Here is a 12,996-nt window from a genome sequence, read left to right as displayed (position 1 = left end):
TAATCCCATCTCGGGTCCATCGCTTCCGCACTGCAAGAGCCCGGGCCGTGGCCCGTGCTTGGCCAACTTACCCCATCCTGCCTTTATCCCTTCTCCCCCTTTCCTCCTCTCCCTTCTCTGCCCTTCCTTTTCTCTGCCTTCTTTTTCCCACCTGTCTCATTATCCCTCCTCTGCCAATCCTCCTGTCCTTTCCTTTCTCAAATACAAGAAGCGAAAGCCCTTTGAGAACCTCCAAAGCTCGGCACAAATGGAAGCGGATTGATATCACCATCATGCCTATCCTCGTTGTACTCATCACTCTTTGTCCACTTCAATTCTCACTTTGTCGTGTGCCTGTCTCTTTGAGCTCTCGCTCTCTCTCTCTCTCTCTCTCTCTCTCTTTCTATCCCCCCTCCACCCCCCCCCCCCCGTCAAGATAGACACTTTGTTAGTCTCAATCCTTTTTTGTCTCATGATCTCCACGTCCTTTTCTGCGTCTTTATTTACTGTCTTCTTACCTCTTGGTCACCCTCTGTTTTCCTCTCTTTCTCCCTCTTTCCCTCTTGGTATGTCTGTCTAACCCCTTCCCCTCCCCCGTTTTTAGTCTCGATTTCTCCCTTTCTATCTTTTTTTTTTTTAACGTGTCCGTTGGTTTCTTTCCTCGTCTCTCTGGTACCACCCCCTCCTCTACAGCCTCCACCCGATCCCCCTCTCGGGAGGCGGGTCCCAGCCTCCTGCAGCCCAATTGAACCCTAGCCCCGCCCGATACTTTGCCTCCCCTCCCGCCCGCAGAGTCCGGGGGAGCGGCCGGGGGAGCGGCCGAGGGGGCGGGGCCCGGCCGAGGGGGCGGTGGCCGCGGCAGCTGTAGGAAACGGGAGGTGGAGAGCGGGCGGCGGCGCTGCTCAGTCCGGGCCGCGCCGCGGGAGGGAGAAAGGGTGGGAGGAGGGAGAAGGGCTAGGCAGCGCGGTGCGCTCCGCCCGGCCCCATGCCCGGAGCTCCGCAGGACCGCCCCTGAACACGGGCGCCCCACTGGTGCCCCCCCGCCCCGTTGGCACCATTGCCCCGACGGCGCGACCGGGCGGCCCGGCGCTTGCTAGGCTCCGCGCCGGGAGGAAGACGCTGCTGGCGGCCGCAGTGGGAGTGGTGATGCTGCTGGTCCTGGTCGTGCTGATCCCCGTGCTCGTCAGCTCTGGCGGCCCCGACGGCCACTATGAGATGCTGGGCACCTGCCGAATGGTGTGCGACCCCTACCCGGCTCGGGCCCCAGGCTCCACCACTGCCGCCCGCCCCGACGGTGAACCCCTGAGCGAGCACAGTGGCGCGCCCCCGCCCTCCACTCTGGTGCAGGGACCCCAGGGGAAGCCTGGCAGAGCTGGGAAGCCTGGACCCCCAGGACCCCCAGGAGATCCTGGCCCCCCGGGCCCTGTGGGCCCCCCTGGGGACAAGGGTGAGCCCGGGAAACCAGGTCCCCCTGGCCTCCCGGGCCCTGGAGGCAACGGTGCCATCAGCACCGCCACCTACACCACGGTGCCCCGGGTGGCCTTCTACGCTGGCCTGAAGAATCCCCACGAGGGCTACGAGATCCTCAAGTTCGACGACGTGGTCACCAACCTGGGGAACAACTACGACGCGGCCAGCGGCAAGTTCACGTGCAACATCCCTGGCACCTACTTCTTCACCTACCACGTCCTGATGCGAGGAGGGGATGGCACCAGCATGTGGGCAGATCTCTGCAAGAACGGGCAGGTGGGGACAAGGAGAGGCTGGGGCTGGAGTGGAGTGGGGAGAAGGGCAGGGTTGTGAGAACAGAGAAACTTTAGCACAGGGTCACTGAGGTAGGTGGGTATCCGGGAATGGGAGTGCGGAGGTGACTGGGAATAGGGAGTTCGGGCTCTGCGGTGGCACGGTGTGTAGAAAGCACTAGATTTGGAGTAAATATCTGGGTTTTAGTCCTCTTTTTGCTGCTGTGACCTTGTGCAAGTCACTTCCCTTCTCAGGGCCTCAGTTTCCTTCTCTGTATAATAAGCAGATTGGAGCAGATGATCTCTAAATTCCCTTCCAGGTGTAAATTGGAAGAGGGGAACGACAGGTGGGCACTGAGAGTGAATGGGGAGGGCCCAAAGGAAAGAATGCCTGGAGATGAGACAGGTGGGGAGGGGGACAATTGGAGATAGGAGGGGCCAGAGAGACAGGACAGCAGGAGTGCTAGGAGGCAGGAAACAGGAGATACTGTGAGCTTCAGGATGGGAGGGGACAATTAGAGCAGGTGAGCAGGTACTAGGACCAAAGGGGCTTAGGATAGCCAGGGCACACTGGTCATTAGAGCTGGAAACCCACCCTCCAGGGCCTATAGCCCTTAGGTGCTTTCTGGCTGCCCTTCTTTCAAGTAGGAAGATACTGGGTAAATCAGCATCTAGCCCTGTCCCCATCCCCCAGGACGTAGCAGGGTAGTCCCTGTGGGAAAAGTTTGCCTTCCAGAGACATGGTTTGCAGGTGTCTGAGTTCTGTTGCAGTTCCTCTCTCCTCCTTATTTGCTTGGGGGAGGGGAGAGGGTGGTATCCAAAAATTCTGCCCAGGAGAGTCTTCCCCCTTTTGCCCGAATACTTTGAATCCCCAGGAGACTATAAACCTGAGATCGAACCTGGAAATGCAGGAAGCTGTGGCTGCCTTCACCTTGGGGGAGAAGGGAAAGAGGAAGATCTGAAACTCTAAGCTTCAAATGCTAACCTCGCCCCCCTGCCCTGTCCCAGCCCCCAAACTCATCCCGTAATTATTCCTTTGACCTGGCCTGGGCTGAAATGTCCCTCATAGCTGTCCACTGACCTAAGGGGTAGGGTTGGTGGTCAAGCCAAATCCTCAGATTGTGGGAGCAGGAGGAAAGGGTTCTCAAGCAACTGAGCAGAGTGGGGAGGGACCAAATTGGGACCTTGGCCTCAGATTATTCTTTTCTCTCCAATAGCCCTTGCCTTCTCAGCCTGTACTAAGGCTCATAAGTACAACTAAAGGTGGAGGGGGTGGAGATCAGGAAAAAGTCATGGTGCTTTGTTTGTGTCCCTGTCTCATCCTTTCTTATTCTTTCATCTCTGCCCCCAGTTGCTAAATTGGGCAAGCTAAGCTTTTCCCTGGCCTTGATTAGAACACAATTCTGCTTATTAATTACCAATAAAAAAATCAGCAATGTCACCGTTGAATGCTGAGCCCTGAGTTTCTCCTTTTTCCCAAAGAAAGTTCGAATTCAGAGCTTTCAGGGGTTGGGATGAAGGGCTGTGAGCTTGGTCTTTCCAAGACAAGTGAGATACCCACCCTCTCCAGCCCTGCCCCATCACTGGCTGGCCTGAGGGGAGGTGCCTAATGCTAAAAATACACGAATATCACTTATGGAGAAATTATGACAGCTTACTGCCATCACCAAACAGAAAAATAGCCTGACATCCAGGCCAGGGGCACGGTCTGGGCAGAGCCTGGCAAATCGGGGCCCTACTCTTTGAGATAGCATATGGGGATGGGGAGAAGTTCAGGATCAGTGAATGACTCAGGGAAGCAGCCAGTGGGGGAGGAGAGAGCCCCACCATCTCGAGGCGCGGACACCTTTAATGTGTAATCATTGCCTACAACCCCTCCCACATGATCATTCTCAAGACCCCTGGCACCAACCCTGACACACACTTCTCACCCCGGTCAAGCTGTCCTTTCCTCACTGTTCATGATATTCATTCTAACCAGGTTGGGGGGTGGGGTAAGAACCTAATGTGATGTGCTCCAAGCCAGCACCCTCTCCACCTTCTCCCTTCCAGAACAGCTTTGGTGGGCACCTGGGACTAGCCTTGTAGGAAGATACAACAAGGAAGAGACAGGGAAAGGAGCAGAGCTGGGAGGAGGGGTAGGGAGCAGGGGAAAAGAAAGGGACCAGGGGAGGGGCATTAGGTTTCGGGATGAGCCAATAGGGAAACTTGTTGCCTGAGAAGCAGAATTCTTTCCTTTTCCCCTGGGTCTCTACCCTAAAGCCTGAGAGAAAGGGCTTCCAGTCACTATCCAGGAGCTGGTCTTTCCCTAGTCTTCATTCTCCTCTGCTGGGGGTGTCTTCCTGGACGCTCTGGGCAGGCCATTCATGTCTGCTATTGGCTGCTTCTCATATCTCTGAGGTCCAGCCTGCACTTTTTGTTTTCCATTTGTGGATGCTCAAATTTCCCTCAAACCCTCCCGTCTCCCTGACCACTGAACTCTCTCAAAGGAAGGTGTGGGCAGGTCCTTAGACCTAGACACTGGAGAGTTGTAGACCACTCCCCCAGATTGGGTCCTTGGGTGCAGGGGCAGGGAGATAGGGGGAAAGGGAAGGAGGAAGTGCTGGCTCTGACCCAGCCATGTGTTAGGCAATGCAGTTATAATATAGAGGGTTGTTCCACCACTACCCAGGTCATTTATAAGGGCTAAACAGAAGGGCTTTAAAACCTTGGAGTATATGAAGGAGTATGGAGGTCTGTTGGGTGTGGGGTATAAAAAGGAATTCAGTACCTGTGACCAGTATTAGTTACTAGAAGAAGAGGGATTCTGGTCCTAAATCTGTCACTGTGTGACCTTGGGCAGGTTATTTACCCTCTCTGGGTCCCAGTTTCCTCTTCTGAATAATGAATAGGTTGGACTAGATGATCTCTACAGACCCTTTCGGCCCAGAAATTCTGCACTACTGATTCTAGAAGAATCAGTGGGTGGTTGTTTTTTCCAAGTAGGGAAAAGGGAAGAATTTTAAAATGTGATTTTTAGAGGAGACTGAGGCAAGAGTTAGCTTAATAGAGGAAGGCAGCATAAAAAAGATCTGGCTTCTTTCCTTCTAGTGGGTCCAGGAGTGTGTGTTTTGTCTCTAAAGTCTAAGGGAGGATTCAGCCATGACTGGTGACCAGGGGTGAACTATGTCAGAGTCGTGGCCCCAGAATCCACTTGAATAGTCTTGTTGGAAGGCAGGCAGCCCCAGCATCTCTCCAAAGCAAGTGAAATACATTTACCCCATCGTAAGGTTGGTTCACTCATGGTGTTGGAGGAGAAGACCAGGAAAGGCTGTGTACACCAAGGCCCTTAGTGGATCTGCTTCCTGAGGGAGTGGAGCATCCACTCAGGAGCCAAGAGACTTTAAGAGGCAGTTCTTCAGTGGCTGGCTTCTTTAAAGTCCCTATTTGAGTCCAGGGGAGGTGAACTCCAAATAAGCGTGCTGACCAAGAGAGGTTTCAATAGCACCACAAATGCATAAACTCAAAAATTCCTGCAAGAAATAGGATTAGGCTGAAGATCCATTCCCAGCATTTTTTCTATGGAACTAACTGACCCTAGCAACATTGTTTCACCTTTTCATGGGCCTAATTTACAGCCTTGAACTTTCGTCTTAGACCCAGGATAGGCAATCTAGCCCAACCTCTCATTTGACAGATGAAGTAACTGAGTCCCAGGGAGAATAACTGACTTAAAGTGTCCAAAGTTACACAGGTAGTAAGTTTCAGAGAAATTATTTGAACCTAGATCCTCCAGAGATCTTTATACATTGCCTCCTGTTTTTCAGTTTCCCTTCCAGGGAACTGGTCAAAAGGAGGTGACCTCAGCCCTGCAAGAGATTGAGGCCAGTTAGGCAGTCATTGCAAATTCCCTGTTCTCTTCCTCCATGGGAATCACAGAATCTCAGATTCGGAAGGGACGCCAGAGACCATCTAGCCCAACCCTACCTAAGCAGGAAGTGGCAGCATGGACTTGTAGTCAGGAAGATATGAGTTCAAATCCTGCATCATACATTTATACCTTACTTAAAACACGAATAGCTTTAGGATCCTGAGCAAGTCACTTAAACCTCTTTGAGTCTCAGTTTCCTTATCTGTAAAATGGGAATTGTTGTAAGGGTCACACATGTTAATATATGTAAACTTTGCAAACCTTAAAGTCTTATGGAAATGCAAGTTTTTATAATATTCTCTATATTATCACCAACAAGTGGTCATCCAGCCTCCACTTGAACCCAGACATCAAGTAAATGAGTCTCTTCTGTTCCCTTTCCTGATCTCCCTCATCATTCAGTAATCCCAAGTTCCTTCCTCCTTTCTGTCTCTGGGGTCCTGATTCTCAAGGTTCAGTTCTCTGTCCTTTGGAATAGGACTGGAATAGCACAATCTTGATGCCTCATTAGACAATTAGGATAATTTCAAGAACAACCATTATAATTAATAAACAATAATCATAATACTTCTAGATGCCTGTCATATCACTAGGAGATTTCTAATGCAAGATTATTACATCATTTATTCAGAAAATATTAAAATGGATTTGGTTATTAAAAATGCACTCTTAATGAGTGAAGACCAGATTAATCTGAGTAATAAAAATAAATATCAGTAATGTATTAGCAGAGATAACAACATGTATACATAATAATAAATGATACCAAGATCAGGGAAAGAACACCAAAAGTTAGCTGCTTATTTCTCTGGCGTACTCAGCATTTTAAAAGCTTTCCTCAACATTAAATCCCCCCAAAGCCCTGTTTTTTTATCATATCAAAAATCTAACCTGAAAGTATCAGTGGTAAAAAATAGAATCTTCTCACCCATCTCCCAGAAGGAGAAACTGAGTTTCCCTACCCTATCCTAATCTTCCCCTGGGCTTAGCTGGAGAGTGAGTGTGAAACCAAACAGAAGTTTTTCTAGGGAAAAGGGACCAGAATTTGAGTGTTTGGACATTAAATGAATGGTGTGCACATATATGGAGGTCCATTCCATCACTGACCTGCGTTGCTTCTTTGAGCCCATAGGAGGCAGTCAGTTCTCTGGTGGTATTCTACCCCTTGAGTGGCTACTTTAGGATCATAAATTGGAGGGCCAGTAGATTGGGGAGAATTAGGGAAAGGAGCAGATCAGGAGGGACTCATCCTGCTCCTTAAAGGACCAGAGATGTTTCTAAGGTTATAGGCAGGAATAGTGAACTAAACGCCTCTCTTGTTTCTATGTGGTTGGCAGTAAGATTGTGTCATCCCTCTCCACATCCTGAAGTGACTCCTGATCCTGGGATTCAGGCTCAGGGTGACCCCACATTCTAGGAAAAGGCTGAGCAGGGAGTCTTACCTTTCCCCTAGGCCATAGCTAGAATCCCCTAGACCTACACACATCCCCTATAGTCTACCACAAAGGGACATTTCCATGAAAGGGAATGCAGAACAGGGAAGAGGGTGAGGGGAACTCTTCAGAATGGGCAGTGGGGAAGTGGTTCCCCTTCCCTTTGTCACACCAGCAAGGTGAGGGTCAGGGAGCTTCAGATGCAAGATTTCCCCAGTCCTAGTTCAGTTTTAAGCCTAATGCCTTTATACACTGCTTCCCATATGTCAATTTCCCCTCTAGGAACCAGATCAAAAGGAGGTGACCTCAGCCCTGCTACAGATTGAGGGTAGTTGGACAGTTGCTGCAAATACCCCATTCTGTCCCTCTGTAGAAATCATAGAGTCTCAGAATTGGAAGGGATATCAGAGACCATCCAGCCCAATCCTACCTAAGCAGATATTAAAGCTTTAATAGCTTTAAACTGTGCCAAGACTTTGGGGATACCCTATATTATCTCATTGATCCTCACCTGGGAGGGGTGTGCAGCGTATTATCCCCATTTTACAGATGAAACAACTTGCCCACAGTCACGTATCTAGTGAGTAGCACAGCTGGGACTCCAGCCCAGGTTGGTCCATTCCAAGTTTAATATTCTTTCTAGTTCCTTCCTTAAGTTGCCTTCAAAATCAAGGAACCCAATAGACTCATGATCCTGAGATTTAAAATCTCAAGATGATCCAGAGAGGGAGAAAACATACTGGCATGCCCATTGCCCGCACTGAGCTGTTGATGTCTCACTCTCTCTTGTTGTCACTTTACTTCTACCCCTGAAAGGAAGAAGGAACCAACTCCAAAGCTGGAGAGTCTTGGAGGGAAGAGACCATGTGGCCATATCCCTGGCCGTGGGGTAGGTGGGGCCTGCCAACTGAACTTCCCATTTGCATGAGGAGATGGAGGGAATTCCTCAGCCTCCTAAGTCTTCATGTGGTTTTCAAGCTAGCATCCCCAATTACCCTGCCAACAGAAAGCAAGAGGAAGATTCCACCTGCGCCCCAGAGGGCAGCAATGAGTAAGATCCTGGTTTGTTAGGGAGGTGGGGAGAAGGTTCCCTTGTCTTCCTCTGAATTGTTTCCTTCTGATGAAAGAATTGCCTTTTATACGTATAGTAGTGGAAAGACCACTGGACTGGGAGTCAGAAGAGCTGGGTTCTAGTACCTATGGCCAATTGGTAGGTAGACCTTAGAGGTGTCATCATAAACCTTGAACCTCAGTTTCTTCATCTGTAAAATGGGAATAATAAACACGTGCTCTATCACTTCACAGTTGTTTGTGAAGATCAAATGAGATTCAGTGATGTAGGCAAAAGCCCTTAGTTGACAGTAAAACTATATATATATATATATATATATATATATACACACACACACATATATACACACATATGTATACACACATACCACATGTAAGATATAATGTATCTATGAGATGTCTATGTTATATATAAGATATATGTATATATATACACACACATATATATAAGAAATTATTATTATTGAATGGGGGAATGATTAGGAAAGGAATAAAGATGGCTTTTCAGCTACAAAAGCCAAAAGCCATCCCAGTCCCCTTTTCAATCAGTTGGGAGTTTGGGTGGGGGGAGGAGCAGAGAAGAACTGCAAGTTTTTCTGGTTCGCCTCCTCCTTCCCTGTAAGTAATTAGCATCTGAAGATAGAATAAAGTACAACAGAGCTAAAGAGGCCCTAGAGATGATCTGGTTCAGGGTTCTCTGTAAATTAAGGGGGCCCCAAAAACCTGTGTACAAGTCTCTTCTTTTGCACCACTCCCCACCCACACTCAACCACCCTACCAAACCAAAGAGGAAGATTCCATCTTAACTCCAAAGTGCAGCAAGGAGTAGACCCTGGCTTGGTTTGGTTTTTTTTTGGGGGGGGGGAGGGGAAGGGATCCAAATTGTTTCCCTCCGATCGAATAAATGGAAAAAAGATATTGGAGATCAGACACCTGAAGGTGGGAAAGGAGGGGGCCATGGGGATACTCTGTCCCTTTGTCTTCCAGAGGTGCGGCCCGACTCTACACGAGTAACTGCAAGAATTTTGACATTCATTCCCCTAATTTCTCCCCCTCTTTCCCTCTCCCTGTCATCAATTCCTTCATCTTCTGCCTTTTTTTCCTGTCTCCTTTTCCTCTGTCCTCCCTTCTCTTATCTTCTGCACCCTCCACCCCATCCTCTCTCCCTCTCCTCTATGTTCTGTCTCTAATCCCCGGCCCCTCTCCTCCTCTCCGTTCTCCCTTCCCTATTCCTCTGCCCCCTTTCCTTCCTCTCTTCTGTTCCTCTCCCTGTCTCTGTCCCTCGGTTTCTCTACCCGAACCCCACCTCGGCACCCAGGTCCGGGCCAGCGCCATCGCCCAGGACGCTGATCAGAACTATGACTATGCCAGCAACAGCGTGATTCTGCACCTGGATGCTGGGGACGAGGTCTTCATCAAGCTAGACGGCGGCAAGGCGCACGGCGGCAACAGTAACAAGTACAGCACCTTCTCCGGCTTCATCATCTACTCCGACTGAGCCCGGGCAGGGCGTCTCTCCCTCTCTCGTCCCTCCCGGACCCCCTCCCACCCAAGCCACGCCCGAGGGGCAACCTCGGAACTACCCTCACACCTGGACCGGACGGGTGGAGAGGGGGGAATGTCCCTGGTCTCCTCCTGCCTCCTTCCCCCCACACCTCCCCAGCGAGACCCCGAAAGGAAAGGAGGGGCTAGGGGGGTGGAGGATGGAGGCAGCCTCAGCCTGCTCTAACACCTGAGACCTCAGGGGCCACCAGGTGTGCGTCCACAGACCAGGGCCCCGGGGTAGCTCTCGCTCACAGACCGCCCCTTTGATCCTGGGGCTGTAAAGACCTCCACCCCTTCCGCACTGTATATATGTATAATACGACTGTATATTGTTTCGGAGTGCCGCGTCCCCCTCCCAGTTCTCCTAATCCCGGGGGAAGGCTGGGAAGGAGGAATTATCAGAAAGGTAAGCCTCTCCCCCACAGGGGCTCCTCCCGCTCTCTGCCTCTCACCTTGGGGAGGTCAAGTTGGGGGGTGCCCCGGACAGCCTTCCTCATCCCCCCCAAACTCTTTCCCCCAGCGATACCCAAAGCCCCTGGCCCGGCTCCGCCGCGCCCCGTCTGACCAAAGCTATAATAAAAACACACGTCCATCCCGTTGGCTCCTCCTCCCGTCGGCCGGAGATGGGGAGGCTGAGTGAGAGCGGGGGGGTGGGAGAGGGGCGCCGTGTGGCCCTGACCCTTGAGACTTGGAGAACAGGTGAATGTGAGAAGGCCTGATGCCTGAGTGACAAGCGAATCCTTTGTGAAAGGAAGAGTTTGGACCAGGTGATTTCTTCCGGCGCTGATCTTCGATGGTTCCAACGATCTGGGCTATGATTACAGTTTCCCCTTGCGATCCGTGTGCTTGAGACCCGAGATGCTGGGGAGAAGAACGCTACCTACTCTCATTTTCCCTGGCAGGGCTTTCTAGAGATCATCTTGTCCATTCCCCCTGCCTTTAGACCAGACCAAACCCATACAGATGAATGGGCCTTCAGCTCCATTTGTAGGGGTCCTATTTTCCCTCCACAACCAAAGTGAAATATGAGTCATCCGGGGCAAAGAATTCACACGGAGAGATACAAAGGGAGAGGGGTGTGGAAGTCAGTTCTTCCACCTAAAGAGATTATTTCAGTTACCAAGTCCAGGAAAGAACATTTGGCCTTCTAAACCCAACTCCACCTACAGCCTGCAAGGCAGGGGAAAAAAAAATCTGGTACCGTGGTCAATGTTATTGTCCTTCCTCCCCATTCTTTCTTTTAAAGAAATTATTGATGCCTTTTGGTTTCTATGTCACATTCATTTCCAGATATATCCCTCCTTCCTCCTCTACCCACCCTTCCAGGAATACATACATATATACAAACATACATACAAACATACATACATACATACACACATACATACATACGTGTGTTGCCAATATATCACACCCAGAGTCCTGCCCCTCTCCCCTGCCTCTGAAATAAGGGAAGTACAGGGTGTAAAGTTGCTGTGTAAACTCTTTCCTAGGGCCAAGCTTGATTATTCACACAGCATACCCTTTCATATAAATACTTTTCTGCATTCCTAATATTCCTTGTTTCTTTCACACATCATAATTTGTTTAGTCATTCCTTAATCAATGGATGCCTACTTTGTTCTCAGCACTATAAAGTGCCGCAATTAATATTTTGCTACATATGGTACCTTTCTTTCTGCCCAGGAAAGCCTTAGAATATATGCCTAGAAGCGGGGGATCTCTGAGTCAAAAGGTATGGACAGTGCATTTTCTTAGCAGAACTCCCAATTACTTTCTAAACTGGTTGGACCAATTCATACTTCCACCAAGAATGTATTAGCGTGCCTTTCTTCCCATAAGCTCTCTAAATCGGCTGTTGCCATCTTTTGTCATCTTTCACAGTTTTCTGGGGGTGAGGTGAAGCCTCAGGGATATTTTAAATTAGCATTTTTTCTTATTTGGAGCAATCTGTCAAATGTTAATAGTTTGCAATTCATCTTTTGAGACCTGTTTATTCATATATTTGACCACTTTTCTGTTAATGAATGACTTATGGTCATATATATTTGTGTTAATTCCTTATATATCTTGGAAATCAGATCCTCACTAGAGATATTTGATGAAAAGCCCCGCCCCGCCCCCCCCCCCCCATTGACAGTTTCCCTTCTTATCCTAGATGCATTGGTTTTGTTCTTCAAAACCTATTGGTCTTGTTTCATAAAGCCTACCAGGAGACAAAACTGACTAAATTCAGTGTCACCAGTTTTGAGTTTAGCTGAGGACTAAAAAAAGAAAAATAGATAGTTGAGTCCAATTGGTTGGAGGAAGGAGGAAGGAGGAAGGAGAAAGAAGGCGAGGAGTGAGAAAGGAAAGAAGTAAAATGCATGAGTAGGGAAGGGTTGGTAACAGTGCTGGAAGTTCTGTCTTCATAATCTAGGGAGATTGGTACCCCTAGGAATGAGCCCATTTTTATCAAGATCACAGATCTATACCAGGAAGAGATGTCATTTCCAGTTCCAAAACGAAGCATAAATATACTCAATTTTCAATTATCCACCCTAGAGGGGTGGTAGTAAGAGATGAATTAAAAAACAATAACAGGTAATGCAGAAGTTAGTTTTATTTGCCAATGAAGAGCATTAAATGTTTTTTTTTTAAATTTATGGGTTTCTTTCTAAATCTTTTTGGCTCAGGCTAATGCTAAAATGAATTTGCATTCCCTGAGTAAGCAGTCAAGGAATGGGGATTAAGAGGGAGAGTCTTTAACATTTGCCATGGACAACTTAGACCTTAGAGGTCTCCTGTTCAGGCCCAGGAGAGGATCTCACCCTGTGTAGGCGCCCTTACAAACGTAACTGGCTCTCTCAGAGACTCCCTGTTTGTGATGAGGTTATGGCTACCCTAGAGTTGGGCACTCCAGTCTTACTGCGGGCAGAGGTCCTGTGGATGCCTTTGACAGAGCTGCTCTTTGATAGAGGCAATCAGGGTCAAGTGACTTGTCCAAGGTCACACATTGGGCTTGGCAGCCAGAGGGCAGCACAGTGTGCGGGGAAATGCTATATTTGGAGGCCAAGAACCTGGAATCTGACTCTGACATCAGCTTTAATTTCCTCATCAGTAAGATGAGGCAGTTGGCCTAGATGATCTTTAGGGGCCTTTCCAGCTCTAAATCCTGCGACCTTTCCTTATTTTTTTCTTGGGAAGAAGAGTAGGAATGGGTATTATGGCAGATATAGCCACTGCTTAAGCCCCACACCTTTCCAGCTGAGGTTAGGAAGTGAGAATGTGAAAGACACAACTTCACTGTCCCTATGCCCAATAATAATAACAACAG

The 12,996-nt window shown here is 49.1% G+C and overlaps 1 protein-coding gene across 1 annotated transcript; it reads left to right on the top strand.

Moving 5' to 3' along the window:
- The first annotated feature begins 1,125 nt into the window (after window positions 1-1,125).
- C1QL1 (complement C1q like 1) lies at window positions 1,126-9,633 on the top strand. The gene is made up of 2 exons (XM_036757777.1): window positions 1,126-1,725; window positions 9,454-9,633. The coding sequence occupies exons 1-2, from the start codon at window positions 1,126-1,128 to the stop codon at window positions 9,631-9,633; spliced, it is 780 nt and encodes a 259-aa protein (XP_036613672.1).
- Window positions 9,634-12,996: the final 3,363 nt, after the last annotated feature.

Source organism: Trichosurus vulpecula, chromosome 4, assembly GCF_011100635.1.
Source record: "Trichosurus vulpecula isolate mTriVul1 chromosome 4, mTriVul1.pri, whole genome shotgun sequence".
NCBI classification, from domain to species: Eukaryota; Metazoa; Chordata; class Mammalia; order Diprotodontia; family Phalangeridae; genus Trichosurus; species Trichosurus vulpecula.
Note: the sequence above shows the minus strand (reverse complement) of the source record. Positions and strands in the feature narration are given on the sequence as shown.